Source organism: Gasterosteus aculeatus, chromosome 14, assembly GCF_964276395.1.
Source record: "Gasterosteus aculeatus chromosome 14, fGasAcu3.hap1.1, whole genome shotgun sequence".
Lineage (NCBI taxonomy): Eukaryota > Metazoa > Chordata > Actinopteri > Perciformes > Gasterosteidae > Gasterosteus > Gasterosteus aculeatus.
The window spans coordinates 11,476,809-11,494,428 of NC_135702.1; the positions used below are offsets into that span (position 1 = coordinate 11,476,809).

The 17,620-nt window shown below is 41.5% G+C and overlaps 1 protein-coding gene across 2 annotated transcripts in view; it reads left to right on the forward strand.

The window, feature by feature from the left end:
* cntfr (ciliary neurotrophic factor receptor) overlaps positions 1-17,620 on the forward strand; it is a 177,323-nt gene that overhangs the window by 150,194 nt on the left and 9,509 nt on the right. For both annotated transcript variants that reach the window (XM_078088470.1, XM_040197036.2), the window contains 3 exons: positions 2,854-2,971; positions 3,678-3,844; positions 9,541-9,704. In XM_078088470.1, coding sequence (XP_077944596.1) covers positions 2,854-2,971; positions 3,678-3,844; positions 9,541-9,704 — 449 coding nt within the window. The remainder of the gene's footprint in view (positions 1-2,853; positions 2,972-3,677; positions 3,845-9,540; positions 9,705-17,620) is intronic.

Sequence of the window (17,620 nt, forward strand, 5' to 3'; positions counted from 1 at the left end):
GATTCAAAAAAGGTCTTCTTCAAAGCCATGTACCAAACCAGGGCCCGCATAGATCTCTATAGGTCTCCTTTCTGTTGCTCTCGGCCTCAGTATTCATGAGCCACAGTCTGGAGTAAGTTGTGTCTCTGACCTATTACCATTTAAAAGTAACCCGCAGACCACCTGGGCATGCACACATGTGCACACTTGCAGGTGTGTGTTTCATGAGGCTTTGAGAGCCTGGAGAGCCTCATGAAACACATCCAGTGTTTAGCAATTCAAACCACATGATGAAAGTGCACTAATTCAAATAACATTTATTCATGAGCCGTGTCCTGTCTGTTCACCAATAAAGAACATGCACAATGACATTTAAATTACAAATATTGGTTTGTGTACCTTAATTCTCTTACAGTCTTTGTTCTGTTTTGTGTACAGCCACACATCTCTTGTCCTGTGTTCTCTATTCTGTTTTAACCTGTTTTTTTCATTAGATCTAAAGACATCTTTTGATGTTTAATGTTATCGAGGCAACCGAGTGCCGTGTGCACATTAATGTGTAGTAACGTCTCATTAAAGAATGCAGCCTTGCCTCATCTCCTCTCCGTCATTGTCACGTATTTGCCTTAATCTTCTTTTCTCCCTGTTCTCTCGCCTCCTTTTTACTTTCCTGTTGTTATTTTCCTTCTTCCTTTCCAGGGCTTGTAAACTTAAATGTTTGACTTTCACACCGTGGCAGTCAGATATCCTTATCTATCTACTGGAACACATACACCTCTGTGTAATTGGGGGCCGTTTACAGTAATATTCATGGATGGCATCACCTTGTCTCTCCTATCAAAGCGCACACTTCAGTGCCCCCTTTGGTGCCCAACATCGCACTGCCAGTGAACTACTCTTTGAGGTGTCTCAGCACGGGCTTCATCGAAGCCCCTCACACGGGGCATTATGAACTAAATTAAAGGAGTAAGCACTCCGGAGTGCAAACAAACCACTCCAGAAACAACTGGCGTGAACACACATCAATGCTCATCCTCCTCACGCCTGAATTCCTGAACTTCCCTCCGTTGCTTTTCTCTCTTAAACCTCAACGTTACCATTGAACTTCCTCGGATTTGTGATAAGCTGCTTTGATTGATCATAGTTAATTCTAGAAAGCCAATAAGAAAACCTACAGCACACAAAGTGTGTGTGTGTGTGTGTGTGTTTGACTTTGACTGAAGCTCTCAAATGAGGAGCCAATTGATTGAGATGGCCCCAATTAGTCTCTGTGATTAATAGTGTGATTGGACGTCGTCTCTGGCACCTCCTCGTTGCCGTTATTGACAGGCCAATTAGTTGCCGTGGTGACCGCTTGAACACATCTTATTTCGTGTGACTGAAATGACCCCATTGAAGCCAATCAAGCCGACCTTTTGCTTGTGGGCGTGTGCTGTCATCTATGTGTGGGCGTGGCCAAATACTCCTTGAAGGACGCTACGATGAACAGGAATCTGCTTCAACATGTGGAAATGTTTTTATCGTTTAGCCACTAAAACCTGTGTTCATGTTTTTCATCAAGAACAAGAGTATTTGTCCAAAGGAGGAGTTTTAGCGTCCAGCAGTATGCTGACAGAGATAAAGACAAAAGGAATGTCTCTGAAACTGAATGAAAATGTACACCCATCAGTGACGAGAGGCTTGAGATGTGTTGGATAAATTCGGCCTCGGGTATTTTTCCGGTGCTACATTAAGAAAACACATTGCAGCACTTACATGTGTTGAAGTCAATTGTCCCATCTGCTTTTTGTAACTCGCTCCCTCCTGAGGGAGTGGCTTTCTTCAAAATGTTATCCCGCGTTGAAAAAAACGCTTTCTTCCTTTTTCCCACAAAATACTTAACTAGCTTATAATAGTGAGTAATTACTACATCAACGTCTGATTGTGTATGTCACACACTGAGCAAATGGGTAGAAAACAGTTTACAGGTAAAACATAACATGTTTTTGTGATGCCACACTGTACACTCACTGCATGAGATAACAAGGGTTGAAGTGTGTAAGAAGCGGTGGGGAGAAGAAGCGAGGAGTAGACGAGTGTGTGGTTGACTAGCCATGAAGAAACGACCCTGATCTTGGAGGAGGCCGGAGTTTGCATCACTTCTGGTCAACCTCCTTTATTCTTCTTTTGCTCCACTACTCCCAATATCCTTCCTTTCCACACACAGCCTTTTTTATTCCCCAATACCTCAAGATGTCTTCTCCTTTCTTGCAGACATTATTTCAGACATTTGTCCTGGGTAACAAAAATTCCATACAAGTACATTTTCTTGTACATCCAACATTCAGATATCTTAAGGAAAAGTATCAGCTAAGTTGTCTGAATAATACATTTCATTCAAATGCAGACAAGTAAAAGAAAAAAAGCTGCTTGCAGTCACAACCTTTTACACTGCTGCAGTCATTACCAGAACAAGGACAAACTGATAAGATATTTAGTCTCTAAAGAATAGATAGTCTCTGAATACAAGATATCAGGTTTTAACGCTTTTACATAATAGACACATAATATATAACTCTCACACAAGCAATACCAGCTAAACCAATTAAAAGCATCATAAACATAACCACAGACGCAAATTCATTTTAGGTGGGTAACGGAGTGGTTTCACATACTTAATCAAGAATGAATAGTCTAATGAGGAAATATGTAATTAAATACAACTGCTTTGTATTAGATTAATATGAGCTATGTTGCTTTGATATCTCTCTTTAGTGTGTCTCTGTTTGTCTGAAAGCCTCTTTCTCCCACTCTGTATAGTTCCTGATTATATAATGTACTCTATTATGCCAGCTCACTTTTTTTACCCTACATCTTTTGTTTTGTTCTCTGTAGTCATCCCTCGGGAGCCCACAGTCACCTGTCGATCCAACACCTACCCGAAAGGCTTCTACTGCAGCTGGCACCAAGTGCATCCGACGTACATCCCCACCACCTTCGAGGTCGATGTGCAGTAAGTGCATCAGCCTTCTTTCTGGATGCAACATTTGGAATTACACTCTGAAGTCACTCCATGACATATATATATATCTATATATATATATATATATATATATATATATATATATATATATATATATATATATATATATATATATATATATATATATATAGATAGATAGGCATGTTATGTTGCATCAAGCAACATGACTTAAAGTGTTATGATTAAGTATGTATTATCTTTTTAAATTTTGGAAATCATTTTGACATACAAAGAAATATTGAGGTGCCTTTTGCTCTGACCTGAAAAAGAGGGGGTGAGGCGCTGACGGTGCAAAGTCCCCCCGGGGGGGTCACAGTCATAGATAAAATTGCAATTTGGTGAATTCTAGAAATGATTTTCATCCCGGCCTGAGGTGACCATTTTATATATCGTTTCAAAACTTTTCCCCTCAAACTAAATGCTGCTTACTGCAGGATACTCATTTTAACCATTTAACTATATTGTAAAATTAAAATAACAAAATGTCATAGCAGTCATTATCCACATCGGTCCAAAAAACGGAGGGAGATAATAAATTGGGTTTGGTATTTAGTTATATTAACAACATGTTAACGACTCCACAAATATTAAGTAAACCATCCTCACATCTGTGTTTATCATTACATTTCTTTCTCCTCAATCTGTTCCTCACTTTTAACTTTCCTCTCCTCTTCAGACATAACCAGCGCTCACTGGAGGTGCAGAAAGATCCGGACCACAAGAATCGCTGTCGTGTACGTTTCCCCGAGGTCTTCTCCAGCTTCCCCTACACAGTGAACGTGACAGCAGTCAATGCTTTGGGAAAAGCCTCTAACACTATTTCCTTTGAGGAGTCCAGTATAGGTAAGATAGATGCCATATTAATCGATTTCATGTTGTGGTTGTGGCTACATGTTTATAATGAAATTGGATACGTGACAAATATTCATGGTGAATTGCTAATTTTTACTTTGCTTTAAATGGATCGTTTTAGTTTCCTTACTCATTCAGACTGTTGCTGTTATAGCATAAAAAAATCTTTATTTGAACTTACTTCACGGCCAGATGTGGGATCCTTTTCCCAGAAAGATTAACAAATATTTGGCATTAAAAGTAAGAGGATGCAGAGTATCGAATCATCTCTTTGAGGATGCCAACCCTTGAGTATATTAACGCATGAGTTTGACCACAGATAACTGATTTCATTGACTTCTTGTTCTCTTTGGAGATCGGTTGCGCACACAATTATGCTTTTTGCCAAAAAGGAAATTGGATATTCAGTGGGATTTTGAATGGGAAAACAAATAAATCCACCAGCTGAAAGGAGAGCGAGGAGCTTCTTCTTCTTCTGTTTGCTTTAACCAACAACATAATCCATTAGCAATAAATCCACTTAGTGTGCAGCCCAGTCATTACCAAAGAGACTAGGTAATGAACAGGCTACCTTTTCTGCAGCAAACAACTGTGGCCTTGGACGGGATTTGACAGTATAATCCAACCACGTTCTGCTATAGAAGCACATTTAGTGTTATTTAACGTAAGAATTCATCCCCCCTTAAATTATATCTTCATTAATGTGCTAAGTAGTTTGAAAAGAAATGCACTTTGTATTGTGAAGGTTTGTTCATTTAGGCGGCAGAAGGCTACAACATAATAGCAGGACTCTTAGAATTCACAAGCAACTCAGGCCGGAAAGCAGTGAAGAGGAGAAATCCATTTTAAAGAAGGAATGAGAAGTACTTTAATAGATAAGGGAAGTGCTGCCAGCAGTCCTCGGCTCTCTTGTATTGCTCAGAGCGCGATACGGGTGTGCGCGGTGCCTAAACTCACACACACACACACACACACACCAATGGGGCGGTGAGCGACTGTGTGGAGTGTGTCGGCCGGGAGGGTGAGGTATAGAAAAAGAGACGGTGTGTGTGTGTGTGTGTGTGTGTGTGTGTGTGTGTGTGTCAGTGTGCGTGCGTGTGTGTACATAAGTAACCAAATGAGGCATTGACATGCTCTGCCAAGCACCGGACACAGGACTCATGAAAATGCTAATGCTAGCCGGATTAGCGCTTTGGCTGAAATATCCCTCGACTATTGGTGATAGCAAAACACCCCACTGCTCCTTTCTTTCCATCTGCTCTCTCTTTTATGCCCACATGCCCTACATTCAACCCCCCCCCCCCCTTTGCTTTCCTCCATCACCAGCCACATCTTCTCAAAGGTGAAGAAGCCGTCCACACTATTATAAGTATATTTTTAAGCTAAGCAGTAACCTCAGTTTTTTAAAGTGAGTCCACTACTAAAGTGTATAAACAAGGCCAATGCGTTATATCCAATAACTACTGTTGTTGCAAAAAGAAGTTGGGTTGTATAAAAGCCTATGAGAAAATGACTCTACTTCTCATTTGATGTATTACCTCTGTCTTTCTGGTGAGGGAGTTGTCCATCTTTTCATCCAGCCATGTTGACCCTCTCACAGTGTGTTTTCAGATGTAGTTTGTCTAAACATTTTAATTACATTTCAGCACCTTTTATTGATAAGACTCTTGTCGGAGAAAGCTAAAGCTTGCTTGCTTTGTGTGCAATGCGCCACGGGATTGCTTCCTGTTTGTTTTAGTATAACTGATATATAACATAATCTAGCTGTTTTGAATGTTAACAATGATGACAGCTGAAAGAAACAAACCTTTAAAACAAGAACAGCAACTTGGCCATTAGAGACACTTTGTCTATGGGATCATTTCAAACGGTTTGCTTTTTCTCACCCCTCTCGCTCTCCTCATCTCCTTTTCCTGCATTGTTAAAAGTCTTTCCCATGCCATTCTAAGTTGTAAGCCACATTCATTATCAGGGACAACGAGGCAGATCGTAAATAAATAAAACAATTTCATGCTTCCTGGTGCACTTCTGAATTCTGCGTGGGAGTAAGATGATTCTCAACCGCCCTTGTTCAGCGGACCAAAGCTGGGATGAAATTAGAAGAGATTTTGTGTGTGTGTGTGTGTGTGTGTGTGTGTGTGTGTGTGTGTGTGTGTGTGTGTGTGTGTGTGTGTGCGTGCGTGCGCGCGCGTGCGTGCGTGCGTGCGTGCGTGCGTGCGTGCGTGCGTGCGTGCGTGCGTGCGTGCGTGCGTGCGTGCGTGTGTGTGTGTGTGTGTGTGCGTGCACGCTGTGGGTACAGTTACAAAGAGAAGCCTCACAGATGTTTCAGGCTCATCAAATGATAACTTAAAGTTTCCTGTGCCAAGATGATGAAACGAGGACTGATCTTGTATTCGTGTAAAGTTAAAGCTTATTTTACTTCCACTTTTTGTCAACTCTGACACTGGCCCACATGAGCACAATTAAGTGCCACATAAATAATTCATTGTAATTACAATGCAAAGAGAGAATGTAGCTGCAGTGGAACCACAACACTATTAAATCGTCTCGTGACTTTCATCATGTTACTTGAAAATGGGCTGCTGATATTCTGGTTTCATTTATGGTTGATTTAAAGCGGCACACGTTGACTTACAATCAATAGACGTGAAGATTTGTTAAATGGTTAATGAGAGCCGTCTAAATACTTTAATGCACTGGTGATATTTATTCTTGCTGTCAACGTTCAAGTAAGACTTCACAGACTGCTGATTTAAGTTATTTTAAGTGTTTGTCTAATTGGAGGAGACTCAGTTTGATGATTAAAAGCCAAATGATGGAAATTCAATTTGTGTATTTCTAATGTAGTTCTCTCTGTATTCTTAGTCATACATGTGTCTTAGTCTTATACTTAGTCAAGATATGAGAACTTATGTCATCGATGATTTATTCAGCAAGAGAGAAAACTTGACACAGAACTCTGTGAGGAGCTTTTTGAAATTCCCATTAATTCTCTTTGCCTGTCGTAGCTTTGAACCGGCCAGCAGCCATGTGAATGAAGGGTGCACCACTTCTAGTCATTGTTTATGGGAGCAGGTGTTATTTTGTTTCCATGAGTCCATTAAAGGAAAGGAAGTCGAGCTCTGCTGCTGCCCTGCTTTGCATATTATTTAATAAAAAACTCTGCTAAAGAAAGCCACACGATTTAAATGTACAACGTATATACCATGTATAGTAGAATATAGTTTGCTTAAAACAATGAGCCTTGATGTGCGACTGAAAGGAGGGGCTACTGCACCGTACTTCCACAACAAAACTAGTTTTAAATTTATTTTCCCTTCATTTTCCTTTTTCCTGATTTTAACTCCATTTTAACTCCATTTCCTCTATTGTCCTCATGTTTTCAATTACGCTCCTGTTCTGCTTTAAATCAATGCATAGCTCCCCCTTACTTTTTGCAAGCCCATTTATTTGAAAGGAAATCTGGTGTGTGGAAGAGAGCAGCTACAGGGTTTCTAGATATCCAGTTTTTTAATTTTTATAATGCATACAATGACTAGGTAAAAGAACTAGATTCTGCAAAATAATGCTTTTATAAACACAACAATGAGATGTTCAGATGTTCTGTTTAACTGCTGTCTCAGCCACCAGGACAGCCGCTAAGCTACACTTTTTCCTTTGAAAAAGAAAGATTATCCCTTGTTCCTCCCACTCCCTTGTTCCATTTTTTGCAGACAGTGAACATAATGGTGCCGCAAGTAGCTGCTTTAAAGATAACACTTTTGTGTTACGGAATACCTGTTCACTTGCGTCACCCGCAGAGAGAACGAATGCGCTGCAGCGACTGTTGCAGCACGAGACTGAAAGGAGGAAAGAGGAACCGTAACGTGGACACAAATAGGAATGAACAGAGTCAAGGGAGTCGAGACAGACGTTTCCAGGCCGGGCATGGACAGCGCACGCCCAGCCGTTTTTCTTTGCCACACTACAACACCTTCTTTTCTAAAAGATATTCATTGTTTGTCGGCGATTGAGAATTTGCGGATTAGAACTGAGACAGAGGGAAGCTGAACGTATGTGAGGCCGATAATCTGTCCCCGTGTTTCAGATATATTTCATCTGTGTGGTCAGTGAAGCCCTGTCTCACTTTTCCAGTTTAGTCCTCTCTGTCATTCCACACTGGTATTAACGGAAGTGCTTCAAATGGAGGACGTGTTCATTACTCATGCAACACAAAGCTCATACTCTGATTCAAGTTGAATACTTTATGAAGACTTAAAAAGCCTTCGGGAATGCCCACCCAAACAGATTTATCTTTGTTTCGTTCCGTCCTTGCACACGTTTCCTTCCCTTACATACTGTTGGACAAATCGGATGTAGAGAAGGAGGATGCGTTTCTGATCCCTCGTCTCCACGGACTTCCTTTCCCTTTCGCTCAGTTTTTTTCTTTCTCCCTCTCGCTCTCCCTCCCTATTTCATCTTTTTACACATTTACTTGAAGAAGGTCACAATGAGATTAATATCTCTTTCTCAGGGGAGAAAGCTGTCGGCCCGTTTTTATCTGTCTTTTATTGTCTCCATTGGTCTTTCATGTTTCATCATTCATCCTATGAAGGTCATTCTGAGAGAGATGTTTGTTTATGCGCCCAACCGCATGTTTTTAACCAAAAGGATTTCATCCTCATTTACTTTATCTTAATGTGTATTATCATTTTGTCTATTGTAATATCATCGTGTGTCTGCCTGAGAAAAGGTTGTAACTGAAGTGGCAGATAAGTGTGTTCCCTGGTGACTGACCTAGTGAGTGACAAAGACCGGGTCATTCAACATCATGAGTCGAAGCCTTGAGTCGAATTCTTTCAATTTCCCCGTCTGCGTGTCTTTCTCAGTTGACAGGTATTCAGAAACACGAAATGTATACGTGAGTTTTTTATCAGAGGCCGGTCCCACAGTCCTCAGTGCTGTCGTTCACTGAGAAATGAACATATGTCTCTCAGCCTCTCTCTGAATATTTATCTTCCATTGGAGGATGTGATGACTTCAAGAATACAATGATAACAATACTTAGCCATAAGATGAAAGACATGTAGAGGGAACCCTTCTTTAAAATTACTTCTTCATCTTAAAAGGTTGAAAAGAAAAGAAAAAAATGCATTAGAGACTGAAATGTTTTAGTTCCAACTATGAGTCTAGGTTTAAAAAGTCTGCATCCTCAATAACATCTTTCATTAGACACTTCCTTCACTGGCCTTCTTCTACCTCATGTTTCTTTTCCCTCATGTTTCTTCCAAATCCACTGGAATTTCTGTCAAACATTGGAAGTCTCAAGCCAAAAGACATTCACATTATTGCAGGAATACCCCTGCTGCATTATGGTGGTATGTTTTGACGTGTAGCTTAAGAGCAGCAAAAAACTCTGATGAGTAAATTGAACTCTGAGCCAAAGCAGTAACTGAACGTACTGAACCGAGTGTTTGATAAAAACCTTTGCTTCTCAATTTCCAGAAGTGCACAATACAAATTGACCTCACATTGAGTCAAAAAAAACAAACAACGCATTCAGTTGTAAACTTATCAGCCGTATCAGATGTGGCTGCATCCACTAGCAGCGCTGCCAGACATGCTGAACCTGTATGGGTGCAGGAGATGGTCAAGGTGCCCCTTTGACTAATTGTTCTCCTCTTCCTCCTCCTCCTCCTCCTCCACAGTTAAACCAGACCCCCCAGAGCGCGTGACAGCAACCCCCATCCGATTCAACGCCCGCAGGCTGGAGGTGTCCTGGCAGAGCCCGGCCACCTGGCCCGACATCGACAACTTCCCCCTGAAGTACTTCCTTCGATATCGGCCTCTCATCAAGGAGCAGTGGCAGCATGTGAGTACCGCTGCTGTGTGTGTGTGTGTGTGTGTGTGTGTGTGTGTGTGTGTGTGTGTGTGTGTGTGTGTGTGTGTGTGTGTGCGTGTGCGCGTGCGTGTGATACAAAGACAGAGAAACAGAGAGTTCACACAACCTTACAGTTTGGCACTCGGTTTTGAGGTCACGACACGTGAAACTCCAGTAAACGCAACACGTGGACATTATCAGAGTAGCAAAGCTTTCAGTGAAAAACGTCTGACACATGCTACAACTATGCAGAAAGTGAAGGAAGTTATAAACGTTCAAGAGTGTTTGTCCAGATACAGCTCCGTTACCAACAGCTGTAGGTCAACATTGAAAAACACCTGTTAGATTATGATTCATTATAGTATTTGAAGGCCTCTGAGGAACATCTATTACTATTTTTTCTGCGGGAAATATGAGTAAAAGAAAAGGCTGGCCTCCACAATTGGCAGATTGATTTTTACCTCTTTGCAATTATATTTCTCGAGAGGAAATGGCAAATATTCCTGGAGCATGATGACTTTTTTTTTTTTTTAGCAGAACCTTTTTTTTCATCTAAAGACATAAAAGGATATTTTGAGATAAAGAAAAGGAGACTAAAGTTATTTGTTCAGAGAACTGCCCCTGAGCCCAGTTAGCCGTTAGATGTGAAATGATCCAACCTGTGTCTGTTTGAGTTTGATCCCTAGTCACACGGGCGTAATCGCTCAGCTTCTTTGGTGTGTGTGTGTTACTGTATCTGTCTGTTTTTGTAGGTTCAGATCCCTCAGGGCTTCGTATAGTAAAAGCACATGTGTCCACTATAGGATTCCTGGGATCAAAGCTCCCTACGAAGGTCTAACATTGCAGCGTTATTATCGTGCCCGTCAATGATTTGCAATGGTGTTGTTCCAAGAACTTGAGTCACAGACTATCTCATGGAAAATCACGCATACGTATTAAAGATCTACGTGCGTTTTTCTCGCTCTTTCCATTCCGGCACGTATCCTTCAGTAAGTGTTTCCTCACTCGATCAGTCTTTCCTTCCTTTGTTCTCACTCTTTCCTACATTTTTTTATAGCAGTAGCTCCGACATCTTTATGTTAGGGCATTTTCATTTTTTGTTTGCGTTATTTGTTCTGTATAATGAACTAAAGTAACTTGTAAAGTATCAGTATACCAAACCATATTTTGTATTTTGTTAATGCAACACCGATAAGTAAACCCTCAAGATATTCTTGATTCAGCTGTGGAAAACACCAGCCCACTATTGCATGTCCTGTTTTCCTATGCGTCCATGTTATGAGCAGACAACCCTTTATACATAACTGTTGATTGAAGTAGCTTTTCAATGGCGACTGCTATCGGAGCCGATCACGTCTGATCATACTGCAGACTGCATATGCGAATGACTGTTGTGCAAAACATTTGGCTTTAAGGCTGCGACATCAATCATGAGCTGGAGTTAAATGAGGTTGCCAAAATAAGACGCAATGTTTATTGGCCCCATATCACCCTCATTCATTATAGCCTCAGAGGTTGAATACTAATTGAAGTGGTTAGTATTACTGAGGAATCTAATGTGGTTGGAAAGCAGAGCTGGGTGAGAATGGCTTTCAGGTGTTGCATTCTGAAATGTGTTCAGAGCTATAAATGAAAGCGGTGGTGTGATCAGATTCATCTTTGGAGGAAACCATCCATCCTGCTGAGAAATGAAGGCACGACGGGCCCAGATACTTAGAGTGATGGAGATTCAGACAGGAGGAGGAAAATGGGGTGGTGGATTTTTGAAAGAGGGAGGAGAGCGTTAACCTGAGAGACCGTGATGAGAAAGACGCGGCGTATTTAAGTGAGATGGACATTAATGGATAGCATTTGGAATTAAGTTACGATGTGAGAATCCCCAAATGAGCGACAAAAGACGGGACCGAGAAAAATGAACCGAGGTGCTGTGAATAGAAGCTTTACACTAATGTAATTGTAAAAGTAGCGAGAAGATTGGATGTTGGATACGGGAGGTAAGTCGAGAAAGGAAGAGAAATGCTCACATGAAGAGGTAGCCTCAAATAGACAGACTAGAGACTAGAAGAAACGACATTGTAAGTAGAGTTTTATGAGTGTTTCAAGTTAAATGAAGATATATAAATGCTGAGAAAATGAAAAAAGACTCTTATATTACCGTGTTATGCCAAATTACAAAAATGTAGCAAACCTAATAAAAAGTGAAATGTGCGAAAGAAGCTCCATTGGAAAATACATCAGTATGCATGTAAATGTTCAGCCGGGGAACTGTTCTGTTTCCCATGGCCTTGCCTCATTTCCACGCCGCCCTGAAAGTCCCTTCACTGAGACGTGAACTCAAACTCTCAGTGCAATTAAGGCAACGGTCCAGCGACTGTGATAAGAACAGTTTGAGATTGCTCAATATTCTCTCCGCTGTATGAAGCTGCATCTGCCGGGCTGTAATTGCCCTTTGGGGATGCTGCTGAACTCAACAGAAAGCCCACAATGTTTCAATGCACGGAACACCCATACAGACGGAGAGGAACACGTGCGCCGGTACGTATATAAATGAATACACATGATCACAAGGTCTCAGTCTGACTCATTCAAAAATGAATATACATGCAAATGCCATCAAAGAGCTGCATATGTCAGCGTGTGGAAACGGAAGAAAAAAACGCAGCGCACATTCACAGATTATCCATGTCATGTTAACAGACATTGAACACATATCCAGTATCTCACCGAGAAGATAACAGAATAAATCTCCATCGTATCAAGTCATTAGCAAGTTCTTAAAGAGGGAAACATTGTGCCGGTGGAGGGAGATCATTTTAATGTTTCCAAAGCCTATGATCTTTCTATCATGCATTTAGAAAATATATCCATAATAATCTTGTCATGCAGCTGTCAACCTCATTCTCCCTTGTTTCAAGATACTCCCACGAATAGCAAAAGTTGATTATTCTTTTTTCATTCTAGTGAAATGGTTTTAAGATAACGCGACTTTAAAGGCAAAAAAAAAGCCTTTGTTATGTTGGCGATTCTATTTCTGTGCCGTCCGTGTGCAGTGTCTATCTGCATTGTCCACCCGTTAGCTGTCACGTTGTTTATGCAGACGCAAATAATCAGAGAAAAAGAGGGACATAATGATTGGAGCGGCCGGCACAGAGAAAGGGAAAGGCGAGTACGTGTCGTATTTATCGGCAGCACAGCTTGACCCTTTGTTCATTTACTCATCGCACATCTTTCCTCCTTTGTCCTTCTGTCTGACATGGTGCCGTCCCACTAACCCGTCCATAAGAAAGACACTTGTCTTTGTCGCCTTTTCTCCCCACATCATTATCTTTCCCTCTTTTTTTCCCTTCATCTTTGCCTCTCCTTTGTTACTAGCAAGGATCTGTATGTGTGTGATTATAAGTGGATTCATATAATGTATATAAGCCTGTGTTCGTTCTTTCCCTTCTTTGTCTCCTTTTTGGCCCCTTTTCTTATCTGATGTACATGTTTTATTGATGTGCGTGGCGGATAAGTTGTTGCTTTTGCTCTGCAGGTTTGTTTTTGTCTATAATGTCATTATCATGGAAAAGGAAAGAGTGACACTGAAAAGCCAAACAGCGGCTGCGATTCCCTCCTGTTCCCCTTTTCCACTTTCTCCCACTTACTAACGTTTCCACTGTCTCAGCAATCTGCCGTCACACCGTCTCACACTCACCCAGCTATCCTACCATCAATCCCTCAAGCCATCTATTTGTATCTATGGGTGCTCATGATAAATGTCTAGACCTTGTTTTGGGGAAAAGGACACTGCCACGGACAGATCATTTATCAAATATTTGTAACATACACACACACACACACACACACCAGTTTCATTCCTGTCACATGGGGAAGTTATCATCATTTAGCTCGGCTGTCAAAATAGGTTAAAGTTGAATTATATTATTTATATTAGGTACAGACAGACACTGCAGATTATTTATGGCTTTAACATAATCTAATAAAAGATGAACTGTACATCATTCTATATAAATCAGATGTTCTATAAGCGAGAAGAAAAGAAAACGCAGCGGCCTAGAATGAAAAATGTGCTTTGGCCTTTTTCAAAAAACAGTGTTTTGGTGGAAAATGCTACACATACATAAGACTTGTTTTAAAGTAATTGCAGAAACTTCTTTTTTTGCCCAAAGGCCACAACATCTGACGAGCGGTGGCAGCTGCCGTCGAGCAGCGCGGCCGGCCTTAGAAGGCTGTGCTTCAGCTGGCGCACAGCGCCGCCACACTCATCACGTTGTGTCAGGTTAAGCTCTTATCATGCATCGTTCAACTCGGAGGCCCATCTGATGATTCAATTAGATGCTTTCCGACAAATCATTCAAATAAGGGGGCCGCCTTAAAGAGTGCTGAGCAGAAATAATCATTGAGAGCTCGCTCGGGGGGCAGACCGCATGTTATGCAACGCCCACTGTTTTCGTTGGATGCTTTTCTCCGGCTTTGACGACGTACCGCATGAGGTCTAATCTCCATTAACGCGATTTGTCATTTGTCTCATGGGTTTGATTTTCTGACAAAATGTCACTGCATTCAATCAGCCACTTTTCAGCCCTTGAAGTCAACGTCACATGGTGTTCATGATTTGAACCACTTCCTGTCTGAGTCTAATCTGTCAAATGTAAGATAAATATTTTATCATTTCAACCAGTCAATTTCAACTTGTTTTTTTACTTCATTGTCAAAGCCAACACATTTACACAATTAAACAGTGGTTATACACCTTAACAGTTTTCTCTTCCAACTGCGTGAAGGTCAACGCTGCCTCCAGTGTGCAAATTAGTTGTGTACGAACTACAAGTTGGTTAATGGGAGACTTTGTAAAGTGCTTTGCCACGTTCTCAGCATAACAAACCTATATAAATGTGTCGGTGGTAAAAACTGGGCCAGTTGCCAAGAAAATTTGCAATTTTTTAAATTCAAGTTCATTCAAATTTGTTTATATATATGAGAAAACTACAATCAGAAAAAGAAAACCAAAGGAAGTTGTTTCAAAAAGGGAAGGCGGCATGACAGGGATGAATTCTGATTCAAATTGGAAGTACATTTTTGGATTCCCGACATAAATCCCAGTTAATGCCGAGACATCTCCGACACCGGTTTGTTGATGAAACTGCCACATGCTTTTTAAGGGCGCAAAGTCTAGTTCAGGATTTCCGATTGGCCGGGAGGGCCTAGCTGCCTTTTACAGTAATTGCTGCTATGGCGATTGGGGCTTCAAAGAGAAAAATACCGTATGAGAAATTACCCCTGGTATTGGTGTTTCTCTGCATGTGTTCGTTCGTGTGTGTGTGTGTGTGTTCTCAAATGGGAGGAGTGTGCGGTGGAAAAATGGGAGCTGTCAGTCAACCTAATGAGACCAACCTTCTCTGCGCACACACACACACACACACACACACACAGCGCCATCGGGCCAGTGGAAGTGCCATATAATTGGGTTTCCTTTCCAGGACAACAGACATGCTCACTGGATTAGATCTGACCACCGACGCCAATTTTCCCCATGTCTCCCTCTCGCTGCTTATCCTCCTCTCTCGCTTTCCCCGACTGTCTCTCTCTCTTTTTTGCATTTCTATCCTCAGTCTCCTCATTCATCCGTAGACTTCTGTCCGTCGACGCGTCTCTTTCTCTACATATTTTACCTGTTGTCAGCCGACTGTTCTTCTTTTGTCATTTGAATTTCCGTCTCTGATCTACTGTAAATGTATGGTGCTTAATCCCATAGTTTGTGCGTTTATATTCGGTTCATACGACAGCAAGTGTAATTCCCCGGATGCAGGTTCTATTTGGATAATTGTGTTATGAATTAAGTTATTGGACTTATTGGACCCCTATGGGCGCTGTTGTTAGTGGTAATCATTGGGATCAGCGGGAGTTCCTTCCTTACTTCTTAATTCCAAAACATCAGGGTAAGATGAAACATTATTGATCCAAGTGGAAAAGTTGTTTGAGTTTTTATTGCAAAGGTAAACACAAGCGCAATTCAAGATGATTAAAGTCGGCACAAGAAATAAGCTTATTCTGAAGGAGCAATTAGGGTGCATGGCAAAAAAAGAGGGAAGAGAATAAGAAGGAAAGGAGAGGAAAGAAGTGGGAAGAAGAAGTGGGAAATAAAGGATGTGTGAAAAAGTAAAGAGTGATTTCTTTTTTCTCACAGGTCCTTATGCAATCCCTAAGGAATGTTCACATCTCCTCTCTCTGCCCCTCTCATTGTCTGCATCTTTGTAAAGGCTCTTGAAGAGCGTGGGTGTGCAGGAGTGTGTTTGTGTACGTGGCTGTGCTCAGTGGCCCTCAACTGTTTTCGTGTGTGTTTTCTGGATCTCTACGCTACTCTAAAATAATAAATAAAAACTTCTCAGATATTTGTTTTTTTAGAATGACCGCGTCGATGCCGTTGCTTTAGCTAAGAGCAGCTAGCCGGTGGAATCTAAGGCCAAGTAAAATGTTTGTTCAGCACTCGTCTTAAACTCTGGCTTCTGTGTTTTATGTGATGTTTGTTTTCTTCCACTGAAAAGCAGCTGTTGAACTTGGTTTAGGGAGCCAGCAACAATTAATTGGCATTTCCATAAATGTTCAAAGGTTTAGAATTTCCAGGTGTGCTGCCTCTCGTGTGGATTCCTGCAATAATACCGGGCCCGTCATCGCTTTTTATTTTTTCTCCAGTTCATCGTCAAACATTCATGCTCACATATGCTGTTTACAATGAGCAGACATATGGTGTTTATGCAGGATAAAAGACAATTTCACGGAAATGTAGGGTCTTTATTATTATTCTTAATGCATTATACCTCTGGATTACTGATCACAGAATATTTAGACTGAGTCGGTGGAGCGTATCTGTGTGTCCGGAGCTCTACACACCTTTGTGTAAAATACATTAGCTCTAAAGACACATGAGTGAGGCCGAAATAATACACACAGACACACATGTGCAACAAGTAAATATACATCACTTCAGCACCACTGCCCAAACACACTGGTCTTGCAGTGTGAATGATCTGACAGCGTTTTTGGGCAGTAGTAATAACAGCCTCTCCTAAAAGCATCTCCCTTCCATCTACCCCCCCCCCCCCCCCGTTAGTGCACGATATTAAGAGCTGCTCACACTTCTCCCTATTTAGCTACTTGGCAATGCAGCAACTCCTCCATCTTCAACTCAGTTCATGTGCAATCTGTTTTCTGCGTATACATTTACTCCCTCACAGCACCCCTTCACATATAAACTCATGGTTCACATACAAGTGCGCAGCCTTGCAAACGTAAACAACAATGCATAAGACATATTCTGACTCCAAATGTAAGACGGAAAGTTTTCTTTTTTTGCATTCATATCAAATGCAAGCGCACACACAGAAACACGCAAAAACACTCGCACAGAAATACATGAGCACGCAGAATCAAACAGACGTTCGTGTCTGGCTGAACTTTCACAAGCTTTCACACGGTAGACATTAGTATGCAAACACACACACACACGTCCGAGTCAGAAAGGAATGCTGATAGAAGCTATGGTTCGATACGCTGGTTGGACTGCACATAAACAGTGGAAGTTTTAACCTCAAAGGCTGCACACACATCTGCTAATGCATACATGCACTCTATACACAAGGTTTATCCACACACACACACACACACACACACATAGCTCTCATCACACATGCTTGGACTATTGCGTTCCACTAATGAAATCAGAGCCTATAAATGTAGCGCTCAGTAGAAAGCCTGAAGTTCCTTCCAAACGGAGAGAGAGGGGGCGAGAAACAAGGAGTTGGAGCGTATAGAAAGAGGCTGTGAAGGCAAAGTTGAAAACAGGAGGGTCAGCTTCACAGAGAGGGTGAGCAATGAGCGATCACAGGAAGACAGAGGGGGGCGTTTAT